This window comes from Ceratotherium simum, chromosome 38 (assembly GCF_057802395.1).
Source record: "Ceratotherium simum simum isolate JZ-2026a chromosome 38, ASM5780239v1, whole genome shotgun sequence".
Taxonomy (NCBI): domain Eukaryota; kingdom Metazoa; phylum Chordata; class Mammalia; order Perissodactyla; family Rhinocerotidae; genus Ceratotherium; species Ceratotherium simum.
This window is the reverse complement of record NC_141937.1, coordinates 828710-853967: the sequence shown is the minus strand read 5'-3', so window position 1 is coordinate 853967 and position 25258 is coordinate 828710. Positions and strand designations below refer to the sequence as shown.

General features: G+C 39.4%; 1 protein-coding gene across 2 annotated transcripts; it reads right to left on the bottom strand.

Moving 5' to 3' along the window:
• Positions 1 to 437: 437 nt before the first annotated feature.
• On the bottom strand, positions 438 to 19851 carry PHF10 (PHD finger protein 10). Of its 2 annotated transcripts, none has more exons than XM_087425004.1 (12): positions 19706 to 19851; positions 16742 to 16848; positions 14415 to 14545; positions 13696 to 13779; positions 12295 to 12428; positions 12048 to 12197; positions 11327 to 11436; positions 9592 to 9745; positions 6863 to 7018; positions 2218 to 2326; positions 1746 to 1934; positions 438 to 632 (listed from the first exon to the last, which is right to left on the bottom strand). In XM_087425004.1, exons 1-12 carry the CDS (start codon positions 19793 to 19795, stop codon positions 547 to 549), a joined length of 1500 nt encoding a protein of 499 aa, XP_087281130.1. In that variant the 5' UTR covers positions 19796 to 19851; the 3' UTR covers positions 438 to 546. The 2 variants fall into 2 exon arrangements, with proteins under 2 accessions (XP_087281130.1, XP_087281131.1); XM_087425005.1 differs by having other exon boundaries at positions 13696 to 13773; positions 19706 to 19850.
• Positions 19852 to 25258: the final 5407 nt, after the last annotated feature.

The window sequence follows — 25258 nt, the reverse complement described above, 5'->3', positions numbered from 1 at the left end:
GACACAAGCTCCATGCCTCCACCCCAAGTAGGGATGGTACCTCCTATGTAAACAGGATTTCCTGGCAGGCTGGTGGTGTTTCTGTGCAGTTGTAAAATCAGCTGCACCAAATCTCATCAGGTCATTTGTAATGTTAACATCTTGGGCTACCTATTTATTAAAATTGTTCCGTTACTAAATAACTTTCTTATGCTACTTATGGTAGGCCAGAAACAATGTAGATTAGGAAAATTTCATAAAAGTAAAAGTAATTTTCAGGCTAATAAAAGTATTTCAAATTAAGCTGCCTAATATTTCCACTGAATTTCCAGAGAGAGTCAAAGTACTAAGATATAAAAACCTTTTGGAAGATGAATTATTTCTCTACCTGAAATTGGTTTCAAGGGCAAGAGTAGCTTATAATAGAAATAAATCAACTTGCAGATTTTAAGCAAATAGTTAATTTCAAAAATCTTTTATTGGAATAAAAATGAGAATGTTGTAAATAAATTGGCACCAAATAGTTCATTTAAATGCATATTACAATGTTGCGGTCAAAAAATTATTTTATCCCTCTTTGCTGTTTTTCCCCCTTCTGCCCACTTTCCTGGGTGTTGGGGGGGCTCGCTGACAACAGTCACAAATCCAGCGACCTAGGAGAAAAATTGTTAATACAGAATGAAATTTAATTTTTTAGCACTGAATTTTAAACCCATTTTGCTCTTGTTCCTTAGCTATCACTAATGACAGTCCTCTGTGGATGTGTGGTGGGAAGGGGACTAATGAATTCCTTAAAGAGAAAAATGTAAACTTCCCTTTAGATGATTAGTGTAATCAATGTCCTGTGAAATTCAGTGCAAGTGGTGGGGGGGAGGCATGGTGAGAGGAGCAATGCTATAATAGGGACCTTTAAAAAATTATTAAAATCCTTTCTGAAATCCAAACACGATCACACTTAAAAAGTTCAGTAATACAAATCCTAATATAAAACCTGTTCTTGAGTTCGGCTTTTTTTCGGCCTTTCTCGCTGCTGCTCACTGGCAGCTGTGTATCTTAACAGCATCCTCTCAAGTCCTGGTGTATTTTGCCAACACAGCACTTTAAAACTTACCAAGTATTTGATAGCACATTGATAAACTGTACTATGTACTTGATCTGAATTACTACAGAACTTTAAGTTGCTTGCTTCTTAATGATTCCCAGGAAACTTAGTTCTAGGCATATACTTTATATAAAGTATTATACAGTATTAACTATGCAAATGAGTTCTAAAGTTACACAATTATGTGTGTAATGTTTTAGTGCAATTACTGTGATTTATTCTTCGATCCTCTGTTCATTCTAAAGTTTTCTGGAATTGTCAAGCTGCCTTGATTTATAAAAATCTGGTTTAACATGTATACAGGCATAGCAGTCATTTTGTTAAGTTTCTAAATAGGTGACATAAAAATAAAATCAAGGCTTTGAAACAAATTGATGCTGTTGCTTTAGCTATTTCAGTAGAAAAACACTGGCTCATTCTGTACATTGAGCTCTATTTCCAAAACTTAGATTAGGCACCTTGACATCTCATGTGTCCTTTAGTTGGGTTGTCTAGGGATGAAAAGCAGGTGGATATGATCTGGGTAATCACAGCGTTGGTCACGTCTTGTCAACAGAGGGGTCTACAGGCCCTTTGTGTCATTATGGTGTTTATGAAGCCTGTACAAAAATGCTGGGAGAGTCCTTTCACTCAAAGATTATGTTCCTTCTTTTTTCATCTTTACCTGATGGAATAGCACCAAGGCCCACACAAAAAGTATGATAACCTCTGTCACACACATCACAGAACATCATTTCTTCTTCATGGTGGGGTTGTCCACATATAATGCAAGTTTTACATTCCATACATTGCCATGGGTAGGTCTTAATCATAGAAACAAGCTCCATGGTCATATCCAGGCAAGAAGGATGGCCTAAACCAAAACCAATATTAGTAGTATTTCACACAAGAATTTTTAACTTAATATAGCATAATAAAATGCTAGTTTTGAGATTTCTCAAGAAGGGCTACAATGTTTAATCGCAGAAGAGAACTGAAAATACAGTGTAGAAGAAAATACATGGACTTCATCTACACCTTATAAGTTGCCCTCTATATTTGATGATTCTATGGTTCAAGTCTATCTGACAACTAAAAATCCTAGTTTTTGAAGCAACAGAGTGGTTAAAAAGTTAAGAAGACATGCCAATACTTACCGCTGTTATCGCACTGGGAGCAGTGGATAAGTGACTCAGCCTTCCCTTTCTTGTTGGTCTCCTTACCCTTGAGACAAATTCCACATAGAGCATTTGGAATGACCTTTGGCTGGAAGGGTAGAAGAGGGCTATAAATTCATGCCAGAAGAACTTACTATGTGTTCAAAAGGAATTCTGTTATTGTAATGCCTTATCTTTACTTTTGGTAACTTGCTAATGAGGACCTTTTTGAAAGACGTAACTTGACGTGAGTCTGCTTTCAACATACAATGGCCTACTGACTAAATCCTTATTAGAATTCACTTTAAATTTTGTTAACTGCATGATCTGTGTTAGGATTAAATGTAGCATTCTACACTCCCTACATGCACAGTGAGATCTTTATAATGAACTGAAAGGGAAGACTAAATACAATGTCAAATCACACTATTAACTGGAAGAGAAAAGCTACGCACCAAATGACTATTCATGTAAGTTAGGCTTATTATTTAAAAAACGACTCAGTTTTAAGCAGCTTATATACTGATTTGGTTTAAAAACTGATATTTTCCAAAGCTGTAAAACTAGATCTATAAAATCTAAGTTACAAAATCAATGTTTTCACATTTTTAGTTGAAAGATGTCTCATGCATACACTATCATGTGCAAAAATATGTGTGGAAAACCGAGCTGTGTGATGATTCCCTTTGCCTATCTAATAAATTAATAAATGAGCCTACATGGGAAAATGCATTCAGTGTGAAAAACAAAACATAAAAGAGAAAAGTAAGTTTTCAGACAAGCAAAAAAAAATTATCACTCAAATACAAAGACACATTTTGAGTACTAATCATTTGTCAGATTAAAAACATGCTCAATCCAATGAAGGTATCTGGCTTTAAAAAACACTTGGCAACACGTGGAAAAGGACAAAAAAGAGAAGATTCACCACATCTGAAATTACTGGGGTGAGAACATTCCAGCATCATAGCCTTGACTGTGGTGATATGATGCTCACTCATGCTATATGAATACGTAAGGACAGTGGGAGAAAAAGAAGAGCAAGCATGGCCCAAGTAGGAAATGGGGGCCAGAGGTGGATATATATATATATATATATATATATATATATATATATATATATATGAACCGGGAGAAAAATTATTTTAAATAGAATTATTATATTTGTTTTATTCCAACCCAGCCAAATGCATCTTAAATTTTCTTTTCCTAAGTTACTGAACCAAAGAGGAGCCTAAATGAAACTCCAACTTTGTATATGGTATTCGGCTTTGAAATGTCTCACTGCCACCTTCAAAACCTGTTAGGCCTAAACAATTTGTTCTTAATTATTTAATTTTTTTATTCTTTAAATTATCTTTCTTTGCAAAAGATGACAGAGGCATTCAAAAATAATTTTTGACTTATTTATTTAAAAAAAGTCAACCTTATACATAAATATAATAAAAACAATAACTCTAAACAATCACAAATGTCTCTACAAAATAATAAATATCATAGAAGTTAAAACATACATATAAAATTTTACCGTTAGCTATTCTACATTTCCTGTACGTATATCTTTATACCCTGCTCCCCCAACAAAAGGATAGTGTCACACGCTCAAACCTTTTAAGTCTTGCAGTGTGTTACCCTCTTGTTCCTGCTACATTCTAAGCATAAGGTTCTCATTGTGTTTTCCTATCCCTAAATAAAAAATAGCTAGGAAGTGCACTTCCATGATCCAAATTCTGGTTCAGGTACAATCAAATCTGTAACTGCCATAATATACAGCAGAAAGCTACCTCTCAATCCATCAAAATAAGAAATATCTTTTGGTTATAGTACCTGTACTAAATGTAAAGGATATACTTATCTAATACTTGTAGTTTAAGTTAGATACTGGCATACTAAGTACTCTAGTATCTTGCACTAAAGTCAAGGAAGTAACCACACAATATTCAATTCTAAAGAAAGAACTCCTCATAGGAGATCCTTTACAAAAGTATAAAGGAATAAAACACAAGGCTAGTCATTCACATTCTAGAGCAATTCAAGTTCTACAATCATTAAAATATACATTAAACACCTACGATTAAAAGGACACCAAGAAAATTCCAGATTTACTTCTAAGCTTAAAATCATAATGTTTGGTTAAACCACTTAAAATTTTTCTTACCCAATAGTCTTCACCTTGATGAAAAAAGGGAGAGACAGGGGTGGAGAAGGGAGAGGCAGAGACAGAGCTTTGCAGCATTTTCTACGATGAGGCCACAGCTCAATGTAAAAGGCTTGTTCATTCAAGCACTCTGAGCGCTCTAAGAAGCCACACTGCTCAGCCCAGCACTTTACACAGTGGATACCAATTGTGGCTGGGAAGCTAGTTTCTCGCTGTACTGTAGAGTTGATGGAGGAGGAAGGGAACAGTGTGCAGAACTCTCCTGAAGATTAACGGAACAGAACCCTACGTATGTCTGATGGAGACAGTCAGTTTTACTTCTCATAACTGCAACAACATCATAATGTCACTATTGACAAGAAAATTAAAATACTCATTCTAATAGTTCTCAGCATCTCAAATAAAAGGCTAACAGTACATTCATATTCCTGCTTGAAAAATAACCAAAGATAAGTGATATGGTAACACTAATACACTATAAATTTTAACGATACACTGGTAACATAGGCCTGAATCCTAACAATTATGCTTTAATTTCAGGTTAATGTAACCTAAACAATACTGTCCTACAAATTAAGGGCAAGCACTAGTCATTCTTATTAAGCAAGACATCAGATACATTATCATTTTTCTTAACTCCCAGATTTTAAAACACATTTATACATATGCCTTCAGGTTGAAGTACCCTAATATTTAGGCACATCTTGGCTTATTAATACTTTTCATAGAGAGGTTAACTTTTAATAAACATGTTCACATTAACGTATTAAGTCTAGATACTGGTTGTTCCAAACTTTGAAATACCTGAAACATTTTTAGGTACTAAAAATGTTCACAGAAGATTATAAAATGTGTATTCTGCATATTAGACTCCCTTGAGTACTTATCAATTTAGGTTAACCTAGATGATCTCTTCTATAATAAATCACTGATAGTATTGAATAGTTCTTCACTTTCACAGCTTCTATTAAAACATCTATTTCAATATTCTCTCTTTTTTTAACCCATAATTAATCCAGGCTTATTGTCTGAAAGGTCTACTCAACACTGACAGTGTGCTTTGAGCTGACACTCCCATTTGAACCTCTTATCAGACTAGTAGCACAGTGTAGCACACACACCCAGCTAACTTTCCAAAATTTAATCTTTGGAGTTCATTTGCTTTTAATTATTAAGCATTAATTTAAATCTTCAGTTTAAAAAAATTAGATAACCTATATGTGTAAAAACAAGTACAAAAGTCACATAGCTGCAGCCTATTGAAGCCATTTTGCTGAATGAAGCTTAAGATTTGCTTGCCATAGGCTGAAAAAACATGTATTTTTAAGTTGATTACATAAAGGCATTTTCTAATGAAATATGGAATACACTAATTTAAGTCGCTGTTTTACTTTGAGAAAAGAAAGGCAAACAAACTGTTAGAAGCATTCTGGTCAGGTTGCAGGGAAGCTGGTAGCAGCTCACCTGAACCTGTTCTTCTGGATGACCTACCACAACCCCAATTCTGATGCAAAACAAGGTGTTTACAACACCCTAAGCACAACTTCTTCATCACTTGACTGTAAAACTTTCCTTCAAAACACCTTCCTAACCACAATGAAAAGCTTAGTCTGATACATTCCAGACCAAAAGAACTGTGTATTTTACTATTACCATCCAAAAAACAAAACTGTGCAGCTAATTCCACTCCTTTTATGATATTCCTAAATCCCCATATACAAATAAGGCTACTCACCTCTCAGCTAACACTCTGAAGGGGGAGGGGCAGACAGCAGGAGCAAACAATAAAAATAATAACACTGCTGATAACATACTATCTTACTCTGAGAATACCCAATCAAAAAGTTAACAAGTCTATCAGCCAAGTTACCTCACTAAATAATGTTTAAATCCTTGTCAGAGAATTGCATGGGTTATGTGCAAAGATTAGGCTTGGCACTACAATGTAAATAACAAGTTTTACTACATTCTATCGCAGAGTTAGCTGAATTTGGCAAATGGATCAAATAATCCTTAGATTAAACCCAGATCTTTCTTAATGAAAGGCACTACAAAAATGCAACTCAGTCTGACAGTATATCCACCCATACTTTACAGCTCAACATGTTTAGCTATACTAAATACTAGGATATTTAAAATGTCAGATAATTATGACCTTTACTCTGATGAAACAAAGTATGAAGTTCTGCCTATGAAATAATTTCTTAAAAATCCATACTTGCCTGGTTATTATTTAAAAGAAAAAAAAAGATTCTCTTACAATTGTACATATACAGAAAACAGAAGCTAAACCATAGCCAAAAGTGATAGAAAAGCCACCAGGAAAATAAAGCAAAAAAGAAAGAAGTTGACAGGGCACATAGCACAGAGGAACAGCTAGTGCAGGGCAGCAGGCAGGGCTCCACCACTTTGAAATTCAAAGTTAAAATGTTTCAGGGAGAGAGGCTGCTCAGGAAGAAAGCTGAGTCAGGGGCTTTTCTCTTCTACCTTGTACCCAGGAACTGACTTGGACAGTACAGAACGTTTGGAAGCGTCTTTTCTTGGGGTGGCAGCTTTGTCCTTGGATCTCTGTTTTCCCTGGAGAGGCTCCTCCTGGCTGTCGGGAAGGCCTTCCCCCTCAGACACGTTGCCAGAGGAGCTGTCCTGCAGGTCAAAGGCACAAACAAAAGTTCCTCGGAATTCCCGCAGATTTGAGTCTGAATTTTTTTTTTTTTTTTTTGGTGAGGAAGATCAGCCCTGAGCTAACAACCATGCTAATCCTCCTCTATTTGCTGAGGAAGACCGGCTCTGAGCTAAGATCTATTGCCAATCCTCCTCCTTTATTTTTCCCCAAAGCCCCAGTAGATAGCTGTATGTCATAGTTGCACATCTTTCTAGTTGCTGTATGTGGGACGCAGCCTCAGCACGGCTGGAGAAGCAGTGCATCGGTGCACGCCCAGGATCCGAACCCAGGCCGCCAGCAGCGGAGTGCGCGCACTTAACCGCTAAGCCATGGGGCCGGCCCCAAGTCTGAATTTTGAAAACTACAGAATATATTCAAAAAAAGTTTTAGAGTTTCATCAATTTAAAAATAAAAAGATAATTCTAAATATAGGAAAACTTTTCCCAGTAGATTAAAATAAGTCACATTAAAAATCATTTATGTCTTATAAGTACATTATAACATATAGCTAATTCCATTTATATCAGCGAGTACCTTAATCAACTTTGTTTTCTGACTCAAGTCAACGGAAGCAGAATTATCTACTTCAGCTATTATCATACCACAGAGCTTCAACATCACTTTGCCATGTCACAAGGGAACACACTTGTTTCATGCAAAAATATTATTTAAAAAATACACTGTTTTGGGGGCCGGCCCCGTGGCTTAGTGGTTAAGTGCGCGCACTCCGCTACTGGCAGCCCTTGTTCGGATCCCGGGCGCGCATGGACACACCGCTTGTCCAGCCACACCGCTTGTCCAGCCACACTGAGGTGGCGTCCCACATACAGCAACCAGAGGGATGTGCAACTATGACATACAACTATCTACTGGGGCTTGCGGGGGAAAGGAGGGGGGGGAGGAGGAGGATTGGCAATAGATGTTAGCTCAGGGCCGGTCTTCCTCAGCAAAAAGAGGAGGATTAGCACGGATGTTAGCTCAGGGCTGATCTTCACAAAAAAAAAAAAAAAAAAAACCACACTGTTTTAAATATGTGTGGGTATTTTCATTGAGTAATAAAGGTCATTAAAGAAGTTCTTCAAGCACACACTTGTGTTTTCATAACGTTAAACTATGCAGGGGCCAATACTGCCAAGTATTTACAACATCTGACATATTTCAGATGTTCAAAGTTTAGGAGTTCGATATCTGATATTTTAATTCTTCATTTTTTAATTTAAAATTTTCTAATTAGAATGAAAATGTTATATTTATATAAATTATGAAGATTACAAATGAAAAAATGAGGTTATCCATAAGCACCCTGATAAACACTCTGTAACAACTACTGGGAACATGAACATTATCTCCTTTTTCTTCCTTCTAGACACGTGTTTGTACATATATATAGATACCAGACTCACACATCACATACCACATACACACCTTATCTACAGATGTGCCCTCACTTTTTAAAACACAAAACTAGATTATGTGTATGTGTTTTAATTTTTTTTAAGTGTTATGTACATTTAATCACATCATTAAATATTCTTTGAACTGCATTTCTATCAAGTAAATGTAATATATCGCCCATCGTGGACATTAGATTTATTTCTAATTTCCACTATAAAAAATGCTGTTAATATTCTAATGGACATTTTTCTAATTAAATTTTGTCAGCATCTGATTAGGTCCTTCAAATAAATTCTATTAGTGTATTTGCTAAGTCAAATTCTGTGGAAGTGAAACATCTTGGTATATACTGTCAAAATCCTTGCCCAAAATGTTGGATGAATTTACACTCCTACTAGCAGCGTGGGGGAACATCACACCATCACACCCTCACCACACCACAGCTCCCCTTTTACCAACAACAAGTGAAAGGGGTATCATCACTTTAGTAGTTGAATAGCGTCTTATTTTATGCAACATGTACCATTAAATATGTTTCAGAAGCTAATGGTAACAAAGAAATGGACTGCCCATTTAACGGCAGCATTCTCAAGTTCAGGCTGGCTATAGTAACAAGTTTAAAAATGGCCAGTTGCTCAATATACAGTGCGAATAAAATCAGAACCCTATACCACCACGTTTTTCATTCACCTTCAATACCACAGAGCACACCAACTTCCCCACTGTGTAGCAAGTGCATTTTGCTACAAAAAAAAGTCATACAGAAAACCTAACTAATAGCACAACCTATTAGTAACCTTTATATTTTCCCTTAGGAAGCCTAAGATTACTAATTAAGCAATAGGAACACAAGTTAACGTGCTCCCCCAAACCAAGCGAGTTAACGGTAAGACTGTAAGGTGGTGTTTGGTGCCCTTGCCTAACCTGCTTGTGATGACTACAAGGAGCAACTTTAAATATAACCCTACAAAAGGCCATGCACAGCTTGTCTGTATCAACGCACACAATAAATAACTTTACTTAATGAAAGCTTTCTGGAAATTACATACAACTGTCCCTTTTTCAAAAAGGGGATGGTGATACAAGTTCAATGTGACATTCCAGGAAAGCAATTAGCAAAACTTTAAAGGGAAGAGAGGTATCTCCTACTAAAGATTACCGAAGTGCCTTTATTTTTCTGTTTCTCATCACCTCGACCATCTTCAGCATCATCTGAATCACCATCACTATCTAGAGCAGGGAGCTCAGGATCCAGAGGGGGCTCGTAAAGTGCCGTGTTTAACGGCAAATACCGCAGTTCATCCGGTGAGTACCTAAAGTTCAGAGAGGCAACTTTCAGTTTTCCTTTATTATTAAATATGCATGGACTAAGCTTTGAGCTATGAAGATAGCCTTAATCTTCTCAATTAACCCCAAATACTTTTGAAAAATGGTTAGGGTAATAAATAATCTTTTATTTTGGTGATCAAGTAGGGCCAAGTAACAAAGAAAAAACCTAAACATTTTTTCACCAGACTGAGAGTGTAAAATATGTGCTTGATTCTTATTATCAAAAGATAATGTCTCCCTTTTACCCTCAACCTCCCCCACCCGCAAAAAGTCAGCAGACACCGGTAAAACTGTGGCACTATAAAATCGTGCACAAAATCCAGGCTTCCTGATCACCTCCAGCCCCCCTACTCTCCCAAGTCATTACTGCTCGTGGAGTGCTGGCATTGCTCACATGTAAAATGGTGTGATACCAAGAGTCGACCTCACAGAATGGACGTGAGGCTTCAATCAATTAACACACGTAAATCACAGCAGTGCATGGTATTTGAGAAACAAAATTTTCAGTAACAAATTATTTTAAACCAATTTGTGAAGCACGTATTCTAACACATTTAAATCATCTATTTTATCTGAAACTAGGGATTGGCAACCCCTTCCTCTGGGTCGGACTGCATACAGCCAGCTGACGTCCATGCCATTCTCACCCAGTGGAGCGCCCTGTTGGCATCACTCTCTGTAACCTTTTTCAGCAGCAGACACTGGATCAGCATCTCCCTCAGCTAATACATCCACCAAAAAGCAAAGGAGTTGGAACACTGCATATCATTTACAATAATTTGCTGACTCAAAAATAAAAAGAAATAAAATATGCTGACCCATGGTTTACATTTGACTTTCAAATACTATGACCCTATAGTCTATTTTAAATACTATTCTTTAAAGAATCTTCTCTATCCTAAAGAACATAAGGTTTAAAGCTGAAGTAAAAGCTGAGATTTTGAAACAAAATGACCCTGTCAGCCCTGTTTTCCGTTATGTCCAGGTTAGGAATAAGAGATAACAGTATTCTCGCTACATGGAGTGGAAGCAGCAGCCAGGCCAGGGCAGTGATGTGGCTGGAGCAACCAGGTGGCCATGCCCACCCTGGCAGCCACTCTGCTCCTTCCTTCATCTCCTCTGCAGGCTAAGCCAGTGCTTCTCAAACTTGCATTTGCACATGAAGCATGGAGGCATCTACAAAAATGCAGATTCCGAGTCAGCGCCTCTGGGGTTGTGCCTGAGAGTTTGCATTTCCAATAAGCATTCAAGGGAGACCAGTGCTGCTGGGCCATGGACCATACTCTGAGGATCGAGGTGCTAGAGAACCTCTGGCACCTGTCACAGAAGCACAAATGGGTGGGCAGGGAGATGGGCAGTCCAGGCTGAGACAGGAAACCTTCCGATTCTGGTTCAAGGGCATTTTTTGCCACACAACCATAGAAGATAGAGAATATTGACACCAATCTTATACAACACCTTATGGTAATACTTATAGAGCCAAAAACTTTTAGGAGACAAGTACAAAAAGCTCCAAAGTCCCTCACTAACAGCCAGTACTAATGGGAAATAAAACCACTGAATACCTTTTGTAATATTCCTGGAACTGTCCGGGGATGAGGGCCACTGGGTAAGAACTGACTTTGGTTCGCTCTGTTGGTAACACTTTGTACTTCCCTTGAGGCACCTGGATAACCTGGGTTAACATGAAGAGAAATACAAAACTGATTCCATGCTAGGAATCAAGGCTTTGGTAAAATAATCCCTTTTGTTCTCCACTGCGCTCCTCCCCCAAAAAAGCTAAAAATATAAGAGACATTAGGAGCTATGAACTAAGGGGATGGTTGGTGTTTCTAGTTGTACAGGTGAGTTTTGTCTGGCTCTTCACTATGATCATCATTTCTGAGGAAAGGCAGTGCGTTTCTGCTCACCACTTAACAGGGATGTGACCTGAGCAACTTATAAAACCTCTGAAGCTCAACTTCCTCATGTATGAAATGGAAATAATACTAGTTTCAACCTCACATGGTAACCGTGAGAACTGAAGGAACTAACACGGAAATCTCTTAGAACAACTCTTGGGACACACAGCAAGTACAATACGTAGCTATTAGTCTATTTCAGTAGGATGTCAACCACAAAGCAAAAGACATCTCATACGCACACAAAAGTAAATTGAGTATTATTAGGCAAATTCTAGGGAAGAAAAGTACACATTGCCGGTACAAAAAATAACAATAACAAAGGAGGTAGTGAGAACTCTGCAATAAGGGAGATTCAGGGACTAATAAATTTAAGCGATCCTACGTGCGTCTGTAAGTCAAAATAAGCTCTTCTTTCTTCCATACGTTCCCGGTTTAGGTTGCTGTTAAATTCAGCTGCCTTTTTGGCAGCTTTCTTAATGTACTCAGGCACTTTGCTGGCTTCAACTTTCTGAGTATTCTGTTGTTGCATTTGCTGAAATAAAAATACTAGAGTTGGAAGTCACACATAACTTTACAAAATGTCATCCTCCCCAAACCAAATAAAAGATGCTAGTCACCTCGATACTTACAGAATACTCTTTATAATGATCTGTAATTCGTTGACGTTCCTTTTCTTGTAGAATAACAGAATATTCAGCATGTTTGGCTGGATATTCTTTTATCATTAAATCAATCACTTCATCACTGCGCAATGCTGTTAAACCTATTTTAGACAAAAAAAAAAAAGGTAAAGAACCTATTTTAAGGCTGAGTGGACAAAACCACTTTCCAAAATTTGCTTTTTCTTCAAACTACTCTACATTTAAAAGATTTTCCAATAGCCAAAGCAAAATATTTTAATACATTCAAAAATAATAAAAAATAATAGTCATTGACAACATGGATGGACATTGAGGGTATTATGCAAAGTGAAATAAGTCAGAGGGAGAAGGTCAGATACCTTATGATTTCCTTCATTAAGTAGTAGATAATAACAACAATAAACAAACACGTAGAGACAGAGATTGGATTGGTGGTTACCAGAGGGGAAGGGGGAGGGAGGAGGGCAAAAGGGATAATTCGGCACATGTGTGTGGTGATGGGCTGTAATTAGTATTTGGGTGGTGAACATGATGTAATCTATGCAGAAATAGAAGTATAACGATGTACACCTGAAATTTATACAATGTTATAAACCAATGTTACTGCAATAAACAAAAAATTTAAAAAAAATAAATAAATAAAATAGTCATAATAGAAAGCGAAACAATTAAAAAGAAATAAATTACCAAAGTCGCAAAAAGCAATCAATTTTTCAACCAAACTTTTTTTAAATTCTCTGTACTATAAACATATAGCCCTTTATTAGAAACAATTGCTAAATAATGATGCACACTAACTAGTGCCAATTAACATAGGATATTAGATGAGAAAAACAAAGACTTTTTCAATATATTACAGTTCTTACTCTTCAAATTAGATACACTAGAAGTAGTATAGAGGTAATTCAATTTCACCAAAAGCATCAGCACACACACACAAGTCATATAAGCAATTTTCAAAATTCATAGTATCAGCTTATACCAATTGCTGAGGTGAACTCCCAAGGTTTTATACTAAAAAGTAGCCATGTCACATTAAAATGTTTATGAAAGGAAAATTACAAATCAAGCATAGAGACAATTATACAGAACTAAAAATTGAGCAAAATTTGCCTTTTAAGAGATAAGGACTAATACTTTTGTGTTTTACACACAAAACACACATATACTTTGACACTTCTGTAAAAGCTATTAGAAAATGATATTGCTATAAAATGTCATTCTCCCTTGTATTTTAACAATCGAAAATGAAGTAAACAATTTAGCATTTAAAGAATTCCATCTGTTTTATTAATTTTGTAAAATATTTTAGGAAAGGAGATAAATACTCATCCAATATTGCCTCATAAATGTTCAACTTTCAAAATTCACATTCAAAGCTCTCATTACCTAGAGTGCATTGAGTTTCTGTGATGACATTTAGCTCTCTCAGGTAGAGTTTCTCCTTATGAGACAAATCTCGTCGCTCTAAATCTCCAAAAAAAAGAATCAAAGACTATTAAAAAGTCTTTTGCTTTTATAACATCATGCATTTGTAAAACCTTCAAAAGCTTAAAAAACTTTTAAAATTTTTAAAAAGTTAAAATCTTCAAAGATTTAAAAAAGTACTTCATGTTACGTATTCCAAATATTATTAAAGAGACTACACAAAGAATCTTACAAATTCAAGAAATAAAAGTTAAAATAAAAACAGAATAATCCACAGCAAGAAGGTAACATAGATAACTATATTACAATGGCTGATGAAGTACAGCTTAGCCCAAATTCAGATACAGCTATATAGAGCTACTTCCATTCCTAAGGTCAAGGAACAATGGTAAAGAATCAATCCTTGGTTCATACACCTATAAGTGATTTTTTCTAAAATTTTTCCCAGGACTTTCATTTTCCTCGTTTTGCTTTTAAATCAGTTTATAAGGGATAAGAACAAACTGATAGCAGGGAGAGATGTTGGATGATAGCAGTAAATGGAAATCAGCTGGCAGAAGGATATAAAATACATTATAAATAATCCATCCTCAAATATTCAGAAGTTGACAACTTATCAAAAAGAATTACTATTAGTTAAAAGTTAGATTTAATCTGTTACACAAACTGAGACTTAATACCTGGATATTTCCGTTTAAAGGAGGTCACACCCAAATATTCACTGACTTGTTCTTGAAGCATATAGTATTCTCCTGTTTCATCAGGTGGCCATTTGTACTCTATCAAATTTTCTGCTGGATAGTAGCTAAAGCTAAGCACAGAAATATATATTATGCCTTTAATAATTTTTATTTTTAAGGATATTTATTTTTAAGGATTTATTTTTGAGAATATTTTTAAGGATTCTGAAAAACTATTTTAATTATTTAAATTCTCAGTCAGTCTTCTATGACTTTGCAAATACATAAAAGTTCCCATGATTTCATGTGTACGAAAGAAAATTACAAAACAGGTAGAGGGAAAAGAAACAACCACCTGGAATACCAAAACAAAAAAGTACAATGGAAATAACATTTTATATATACCACAAAAAACAGACTCAACAATTGTTAGGAACAAAGGCATTTTTTAGCTTAAGAGGTCTGTAAGGCCAAAACAGAGTGGTAATATCAGTTCTGAATTCTATCTCTTGGGCTTAACACCCATAGCTACTATTTCATCCACCCAAGGTATAAAGTAATCAACTTCTGTTCCCCATCCGCTGTTCAGTGAGTCACCAACAGCTGAGAAAACAGAACTCTAAAAACCTATTTCTCAATGAATTAAACTATAAACCATAATTATTTGTTCTCATAGACTCCACAAACCCAGAAGCAGAGAATGGACCTAGTTTGATGGTGCCAGTGTATTGCAGATCAATCCCAACCCTGAATAGCAAAGACTACAGACTTCTGGACCTGGGCCAATTCAACCTCTAAATTTCATCAATGGATAATAGAGGCAGGAATGTGACACTATTTTATGCATCTATCCAATTAAAAATAACAGACAAAAAGAATAGTTTTCTCAAAAATGGTGCTGGGAAATTGGATAACCAAACGCAAGTCTGAAATTGGACTCTTACCTCAGCTGCTATACAAAAATTAATTAAAAAATGGATCGAAGACCTAAAATATAAGAGCCAAAACTAGAAAATTCTTAGAAAACACAGGGGTAAAACTTCACGATCTCAGATTTGGCAACGAATTCTAGATATGACACCAAAGCATGATCAACAACAAAAACAAAATAGATAATCTGGACTTCAGCAAAATTAAAAATTTTGTGCATCAAGGATACTATCAACAGAGTGAAAAGACAACCCACAGGATGAGAGAAAATATTTGTAAATCATAGATCTGATAAGGCATTAATATCCAGAATACATAGAGAACTCCTACAACTTGAAAACAAGAAAACAACCCATAAAAATAGGCAAAAAATTTGAATAGACATTTCTCCAAAGAAGATATATAAACGGCCACTAAGCACATGAAAAGATGCACAACATCACTAGTTATTATGGAAATTCAAATCAAAATCACAATGAGGTGCCACTTCACACTTTTTATCTAGAATGGCTATTATCAAAAAAAAAATGGAAAATAACAAATTGGTAAGGATATGAAGAAATTAGAAACTGTGTGCATTGCTGGTGGGGATATAAAACGGTGCATCCACTGTGGAAAAGTTTGGCAGCTCCTCAAAAAGCTAAACATAGAATTACTGTATGATCCAGCTATGCCACGCTTAGGTATATACCCAAAGGAATTGAAAACACAGACTCTCAACAGATATTTATAAACCAATGTTCACAGTAGCATTATTCACAATAGCCAAACGGTGGAAACAACCCAAGTGTCCACCAGCAGATGAATGGATAAACAAAACATAGTCTATCCATATGATGGAGTATTAAGTCAGCCCTAAAGAGAAGGGAAATCCTAATACATGCTACAACATGAACTTTGAAGAAATTACACTAACTGAAATAAGCCAGACACAAAAGGACAAATATTGTATGATTCCATTTATATGAGGTACCTAAAATAGGCAAATTCATAATGACAGAAAGTAGACCGGTGGTTGCCAGGGGCTGGGAAAAGGGGAAATGGGAATTTTTATTGCTTAATGGTTACGGAGTTTCTGTTTGCAGTAGTGACAAAGTTTTGGAAATGGATGGTGGTGATGGTTACACAGCACTGTGACTTAATTAATGCCACTGAATTATACACTTAAAAATAGTTAAAATGGTAAATTTTATGTGTATTTTACTACAATAAAAGAAAATTTTTTAAAATGACACTGAATAGCAAAAGCAACTTTGATGTCACACTGTAAAACACAAAAAACACTCTACAATATTTATAATTACCTTTGCCAGGCCTAGGGGGAGGGGAGGAGGAAGCTAATGCAGAGAGGAGAAACATAGCACAAAAAATATTATTAAGCAATAAAATAACAGTACCCAAGATCTTGACTTGAAGTTTCACAACTCCTAGAGCTATCGCCTGAGCCCATTCGCCTCCTTTTGGATGGCTGGGTCCCATCATTTGAATTATCTTCATTATCATCCTACACATTTAAAAGATTCAAAAAATAATAAAAGAAAAATAAGAAAAGAATGATTATGTATCTTCCCAAACTTGCTAAGAAGCTCAACTTAAAGGCTTTCTAAGGACAACTGGTTACGCAAATGTTAACTTTCTATTATAATTAACAGGAGACAAGAATTTAGCATGGGCAAGACCTGGAAAAAACTAAAAACTGATCTTCAATACAATCAAAATAAGAAAATTTTCAATTAACCTGTAAATCTAAGTCTACTTTCGCTTTCTTACCAACCAAGGTTAAAACGCCTTCTGCTTTAAATACACACATAAAATTGCTGGAACACTCTAAAATTAAAGCAAACCCTCCTACCCCAGCCAGGAAAAAAATGTATGGATCATTTAGTGTTTAACTCAACTTACAGCTGGCTTATAGGGCTATTCTAATCAGCTATTTTAGATACTTATATCCCTGTAAAAAAAGGACATACAAGAACTAAAAACAGGGTACCAATCCTGTTAATTTTTTTTCCTTACATTGCAAAAATTTAGCAGAACTATATCCTAGTAAGAATCATCAATCTATATAGCAACACACACCTTCCCCCAAAAAAGGAGAGGCTTAAAATTTTTTTAAGTGACTTTATCCATTATGTAACAATATTAAGGCTGTAAGGTGGAGCACTGCATTAAGGAAATAAATGAGATATAAAATGTTAGGAAATTGATTTATTCACATATTATTTAGCGAAAGCTTAATGAATATAAGCCTTAAAAAAGCAGATTTTTTTTAAGGTAACGTAGCTTTCTAAGACTAATACAATTTTGCCATGGTTCTCTTGCTACATATTAAAAGGAAAGCAATCCTGCAGATAAAGAGGTAGTAAGGTATACTCATCAGGCAGGCCAAAGCTGGACTGCCTGGGATATTACTGGGCACTGCCCTTCACTAGCTGAGTAGTTATCCTCTGTGAGCTGCTCCTTATCTGTAAAACTGAGATGATAATAGTGCCTGTGTTACTTGGCTAAGGCAAGGATTAAATGAGTTAATAAATGGGAAGCACTTAGAGCAAGGCCTAGCAAATAATTAAGTGCCCAATAAAAATTAGTTAATATGATTACGATGATACTTAGAAAGTTTCAAATGGCTCCAGCTGTTAGGAATTTACTCAGATTCCTTCCCAAATAGTAAAATATACAGAATATTCTCCTTTTCAGTTCTTATAAAATAAGCATTCATTAAAAGAGCTCTGTATGTTCCTATTAAGACAAGCAACCAGACAGGAGATGGAGAATAGTCTAAATCTATTTCACCAAAATTTACACTTAACAATAAGTATCACAATTGAAACATTTCATCTTCAATACTTCAGGCATAACTCCTTCTAAGCATTCAAGTATCATTTTTTTCTATTTTACTGGCTTCTGAGCATTTTAAGGATTTTTACGTCAATTCATTTAAGTATATTCCCCTCGGCAAAAAAATTGAAAAGAGACAAAGTTAAAAACACAAAGCCCTCAAAAAAGCTGAAACCACAATTTCATACGCAGTGTTTTGAATCTGATGTTACAAATTCTAGGCAAATGCATTTGAACATTAGCTGGCTGACCTTTTCCTAGACAGATGTAACAGCAATATCTTTCCTAACTTATGATAGAATACAATTAAGTTAAAGGAATTTGCTTGTAACTTCGATACTGATACAGAAGTCCGTATTTAAGACTGCCAGATCTACTAAATGGGAGTCACAGGTGGTTCCCACCTTCAGATTAGACAGGTTCCTATCCACCACGAGGTTCAGATAAGTCCTGCACTAGACACGCAGTGGGGAGGTACGCTGAGCGCTCCCCACGTGCCAGGCCCAGCACTGACTCTGGAAGCACAATGGTGGGGATTAAGAGCCTTACAGCCCAGTCACTTGCATAAGTTCGGGCACTTGAGAAACCCTCAGAAAGGAGAGTCTTTATTGTGCAGCACAGAGGATACAGGGACAAGGCAGGAGCAGTCTTGTGAGAGGGCAACAAGAACTTGTTCCTACTGTCAACGCTGACGACACACTCAAGGCAAGAGATGGGTCTTAAGTGTTCTACTTCCCATTATCTTCTACTTTCAACTTTTCAATAACAATTCAAATTTTGAGGTTTTTAGAAATCACTCCTCCATTCCAACCTTCCGTCACAAACTAGTAACTTTAAAAACAACTGTTTTAATGCATGACATTCCACTGCGCATCTTGGTTTTTCTCCACTCATCTTCGACTTCAGAAACACTAAGTCCTTTCTACCTTCTGAAAACAGTACCAACTACAATTTTTTTTAAAGTTTCACTGAAAATATTAGAATGGCTGTGTATTAACTTAGTAATAAACTGAGTCCACTGACTGAACACCTATCTTGTTTGCCCCAGTTGTTTACGGCTCTTTGCTCAGAAGAGTTCCCATCCCTCCGACACCCCTCAGACGAAGGATGTCCTAGACCTACACACCGTCCTAGACTAAGGAGAGGAGACTCCTTCCGTCTGCAGGGAAAGTGGTGTGCCCACAAGAAGCCCACCACTCCCGTCAGGCCGGGAGTGAGCTCTGGGGAAGCTGCCCGGACCCCGGGACGCGGGGACACGGGGAGGCCGGCTCCTCACCGGCCACCCTCACAGCGCCGGGCTGACCGGCCCGGGCCGTCGCGCTGTCCCCGAGGGCCTCCCGACCCGGCCGAGCCCCGTGGGGGGTCTCCTCGGTCTCCTCAGCCTCCTCCCGCCTCCCGGCGGCGTCCAGCCCTCCGGAGCCCCGCGGCGCGCGTCCTCACAGCGCGACTGAGGCGGGAACCGCGCGGCCCCCGCCCGACCGCCACCCCCTCCCCCCCCCCCCCCCCGAGCGGCGCCTCCTCACCTTCGGGGACTGCGCTCCGGGGGTGGCCGGCTCGCTGTCGCACGGCCGCGGGGACAGCGCCGTCCCAGGGCCGGCCGCCGCCGCCGCCATCAGCCCGAGCGCCCCGCGCCGCCGCCTCCGCCGCCGCCGTCTCGTTCCGGCCGCCGCCGCCTTCGCCGCCGCCGCCGCCGCCGCCGCGCGGGCCGCCCGCCGCCCGGGCCCCGCCCCTCCGCCCGCCCGCCGCCCGGGGCCGGCCCCTGCCTCCGCGCGCCCCGCGGCCCGCCAGCGCCGCCGCCACCGCCATGGCCGCCGCCAGCGCGCCGCCTCGCGCCGCGGCCGAGGGCCGGAAGGAGGACGCCGGCGGCCTCGGCGCGCCCGCCCCGCCGACCCTCAGCGCGCCCGCCCGGCGCCGGCCGCAGCCCGCCGCTCCCCGCGGCCCTCAGCTGCCCTCGCCGCCGCTCCCTCTGCCGCCGCCGCCGCCCGCGGCCCTCAGCGGCTCCGCTCCCCTGGGCTCCCCGCCGCCCTCGGCCCTCGGCTCCCTTCCGCCGCCGTCCGCCTCCCCTCGGCTGCGCCCGCCCGCCGCTCCTTAGCCCCGCGCGATCCCCGGCCCGCCGCACCCGGCGCGCTCCGCGGCCCCACCTCCCGCCGCTCCCCTCGGCCCCCAGCCCCGCCCCGGCCCGCCGCCACTTGGCGAGCTCGCCGCCGCCCCCTCCCCGCGCCCCCGGCCCGGCCCCTCCGCACGTCAGCCCTCTCCTCCCACAGCGTCCCGCGGCGCCCAGCCCCGCCCCTCCTCCCAGGGGTCCCTTCCTCCGCCCCCTCCTCCCGGGGTCCCCTCCTCCGCCCCTTCCCCAAGGGTCCTCGCCCCTCCTCCCGGGGGTCCCCTCCTCCGCCTCCTCCTCCCTGCGGGTCCCCGCCCCTTCTCTCCCGGGGGTCCCCTCCCCCGCCCCTCGCCCTAATTCCTGGGGGTCTCCCCCCACCGTGGCTGTGTCACGGTGGGCTGTGAGGGCCCTGGCCCATTTCCTCGCGTTCCCGGTCCGCAGTCGCCGCCCGTCGCCACCCTTTGTTCTCTGCTCCCGGCCTCCCGCCCTCTGGAGCTCCTGAGCTACCTGCCATGGGATGAGTACTTTCCAATGACATCCTCCGCTGCTTTCATTTGCAAAGTTTTTCTACATCCACCTCAGAGCGTGCCGAAATCTTAAAATGTAAAAGTAGCTGAAATTCAACTTGCATGCTTAGGATTCTGTGTGTCGGAATGTAATTTATGCAGCAGCTTCCACCGAAGACAGTAAAATAGCGCGGAGAGAGAAAGAGGTGTTCTGAGAAGGCTGCATGGAAGGCTTCCCAGGCTGATCAACAGCAGGAAAGACAAGTGGCAACAGAACATTTGGGGACCATACTGACCTCCAGTCATATTCTGACTCCGCACAGCCTTGACTCGTCTTTTCTCATCCGTAAAATGGGGAGATCCTGAATCTTCAGGATTGTTGTAAAGAGCATAGAACAATGGTAGGCCCACAAAAGAAAAAGGGAGCTGTTTTATTGAATTGAATTTACTCTTAATCCTAGTTCTTAGGCTTCACCTGGTCACTTCTAGGACTTCACCAAAAATAAAAAGTTAGGAACTGAACCTTAAAAGAACACATGGCAGATGGCTGTAGTAAGATGACAAGGGTGCCGGAAAGTCATTAAAGTTGACCTCTCCGCAGACACTTTATTATCTGAGAGTGCCTATGACTTGTTTCAGGCAATAGAGAATGTTCTTGGATTTAGTGTACAATATGGCTTCCTTTTCATTCATTTTTTTTGCTCACACTCAGCAGACACAAGTTTGGAAAGATCAAACACAGGGATTATTTCTAGCTCATCACATTAATACAAACGACCTAATTTGACTCTCCCAGGCCACCCTATCCTGAGTTTCCCACTTGCATCAGATCAGCAATGGCATCACCAACAACTTAAGATTCCCAAGTTGCTCCTTTTTAGACTTTGCTTTCTTTTGCATCCTCAGTCAGACCAGCTGCCCATTTCCCTAACAAGAGCCCACTGAAGAAAATGGCCCATGTGAACCCAACAAGAAGAATCAACATTTTTCTGCCAAATTCTCTTAACTGATCAAGGCCCTTAGTCAGATTCTCTGGATAGAGTTTAATGTTAAGAATATACAATATATATGTTCAGTTATTTGGTTCTACTCATTTCCCTCAGGCATTCTGTCTCTAGATCAAGTACAAATTTAAAACTCTTCATTCCAAGTCAACAAAGACTGACTCAGCCTTTCAACATGCAAGGAAGGCAGAATATTAAGGCAGCACTATGTGGATTACAATTCCTCCCTGTAGGCAGTTTCAATGTTGAAAGAATATGATACAAATTACAATTGTATTTAAAAGTGGTTTAGGTGGGAGAAAATTCACTTGCAACTAGAAAATTTAAGATTTTAAGGTTGACACAGAATTTGAAAACTATCTTAAGAGACTAGTAGAATAGCTACAGGTAAATGTACAACTGGAAGTGGAAGTAGGATTTCAAGCATGAAAAAGATTGAGAGGTGGGAAAATAGGAGACATGTTCAGGTACGTCGATCACTCCAGTTTGGCTTGAGAATAGAGTAAATGAAGGCAGATTCTAGGAGTTAGGGATGAAATATGCAGGGAGGCAGTATGATGTAATGGTGAGAAGAAACATTTGGAGTTAAGACTTGGGTTTGAATACCAGCTGCGCCACTTATTAGCTGTGTGACCAGGGGAAATTATTCAATCTCTCTGACCCTCTCCGATTCCTCGTTTGTAGGATTAGAATATTAAAAGGAAAACCACAGGCCCAAAACAGTGTCACTTGTGCCAAAGCCTATGATACCAACCTAGAAATGTCATCTTAATCGGCCAGTCTAGAATTTTTTGATCAGCACCAATGAGGTCATCTGTCACTTGGGCCCTCTCTATTCCCCATCCCCCCCAGAGGAAGAAGAGGCAATCTGCAAGATAAAACAGTTTCCAGGTACCTTCCCTTCACTTGCCCCACCCTTCTTCCTATAGTATAAAAAACCTTTCATTTTGTACAACTCTTCAAAGTACTCTTCTAGTTGCTAGAGGGGATACTGCCTGATTCATGAATTGCCTAATAAAGCCAATTAGATCTTCAAATTTACTTGGTTGAATATTGTTTTTTAACAATAATAATCATGTCCATTCAATTATTTCACAAATAGTTCATGGAAATGAACTATGAGCTAAGAACTGTTAGGTGATAGAAATACAAGGAATAATTTAAGGAATGATTTATTCATTTTTTCATCAAATACTACCTTATTATTTATTGTTAGGCCCTGAGTTAGGCACTGGCAATACAGTGGTGAAGAGAAAAAGCCATAAGCCATGGTTTCTGTGTGAGACCACTTAGAATATGGAGATAAAGGTGAGAAAAAGGCCCCAGACCAAGAAGTCTAGAGATACTTGTGGAAATAGGTAGAGAAGGAGAAGGAAGAAAAGTGTCAAGTATTGTAAACTGAGAGGATAGAGTGTTTCAGAAAGGGAACCAGTCAACTATGTTGATTGAGAAGTTGAGTACCAGGAAGACAGAGATATGTCCATTGTATTTAGCAGTGTGGGGGTAATTAGCAATCTTAATTGTTTCAAGCTGTTTCAATGGAGTGGCAGTTTCAGAAGCTAGATTAAAGTTGATTAAGGAAGAAATGGGAGGCTAGGAATGGGAGCCAGAGTATAGAGAAAAGTTTGATTATGAAGAGCAGTAGACAAAGACGCGGGTAGCTGGAGAGGTGGGTTGTTGTTTTTAAAATGGGAGACACTAGAGGATGTTTGCATGCTGACAAGAAATGACTCAGTAGGAGGTGGAAAGTCATGATACAGGAGAGAGAGGAGGTTGGTGCTGAGAGGCAGCCCTTGAGAAGGCAAGGAGGCAACACAGTGGTTGAGATAAGCCTCTGATGAGTGGAAGCACAATCCATCCATTGTAACTGGACAGAAAACAGAATGTGGCTGTGGATGCAAGTAGGTTTAGAGATTTGGTAGAAAATGTGAAGGATTTTCTTCTGATACTTTTTCTTTCCTTAATGAAATATGAGATGAGATCATCAGCTGAAAGTGAGGAGAGGAGAGGAATAAAGGAAGTTGGAGGAGAGAGAAGGTGTGGAGAGTAGGCAAGCAAAGTTTCTAGGATGCCAAGTAGTTTGCCCACTGTGGTCATGAGTTTAAAGTGAAACCAGTCAGTCTGGTTTTGTAATGTTCTCAGTCAAGTTTACCTACTTGAATTCAGGCTAGGACAAAGTGGATGATGTGGTTCATTCAGAAAGGGGTTTTCCCAGCTGAAGATGAGGGGCAAAGGAATTTGGAGTGTGTTTGTAAGGAAGTGATTATAATGATGGGCCATGAAATCTAAGCTGAACGAGGAAGAAAACAAGAGGGCTATTAAACAGTGCAAAAGGCCAATGAATTGGAGATTTCAATGCGATTGAAGAGTCGCTATCTTCAGGGTACTACAGGTGGCGAGCTGGAAGGACAGGAAATGACTGCACAAGAATAACCTGCTTGAAATCAAGATTTCAGAGGTCATACTGATACTGATGATTACAAGGCCTACAGGGTGAACCAAGGAGTAGATGACTATGGTGGGCTAGAGGAAGAGGTCATTGAATGTGAGTTAGTCAAGGAGTTGAGGAGCTAGAGTACAGACAGTCCTAGCTCTGCATGATAGAACAGGACTATAAAAATGACCATGGAAGCTTTTGTTGAAACTTTGAAAATTTCCTTACTGCCAATTATAAATGTACATAGATTTTTTTTAATTGTAAAACTAATATTTATTTTTTATTTTTATTTTTTAATTATTTTATTGAGGTCATATTGGCTTATAAAATTGTATAAATTTCAGATGTACACTATTATATATCAGTTTCTGTATAGACTGCATCGTGTTCCCCAACAAAAGTCTAGTTTCCATTTGTCACCATACCTATGGGCCACTTTACCCCTTTCACCCTCCCCCCACCCCTTTCCCCTCTGGTAACCAGTAATATGTTCTCCTTATCCATGTGTTTATCTTCCATATATGAGTGAAATCATACGGTGTTTGTCTTTGTCTGGCTTATTTTGCTTAGCATAATGCCCTCAAGGTTCATCCATGTTGTCACAAATGTCACGATTTTGTCTTTTTTTATGGATGAGTAGTATTGCATATATACAACATCTTCTTTATCCATTCATCTGTTGATGGGCACTTGAGTTGTTTCCATGTCTTGGCTATTTTGAATAATGCTGTGATGAACATAGGGATGCATCGATCTCTTTGAATTGTTGATATCATGTTCTTTGGATAAATACCCAGTAGTGGGATAGCTGGATCATATGGTATTTCTATTTATAATTTTTTGAGAGATCTCCATTGCTCACTGTGTCCTCACATGGAGGAAGGAGCGAGGGAACTCTCTGGGATCTCTTTTTTAAGGGCACTAATCCCATTCACGTGGGCCCCAGGCTTGTGACCTAATCCACTCCCAAAGGCCTCACCTCCTGATCCCATCACTTTGGGGTTAGGGCTTCAACACAGGAATGTTGG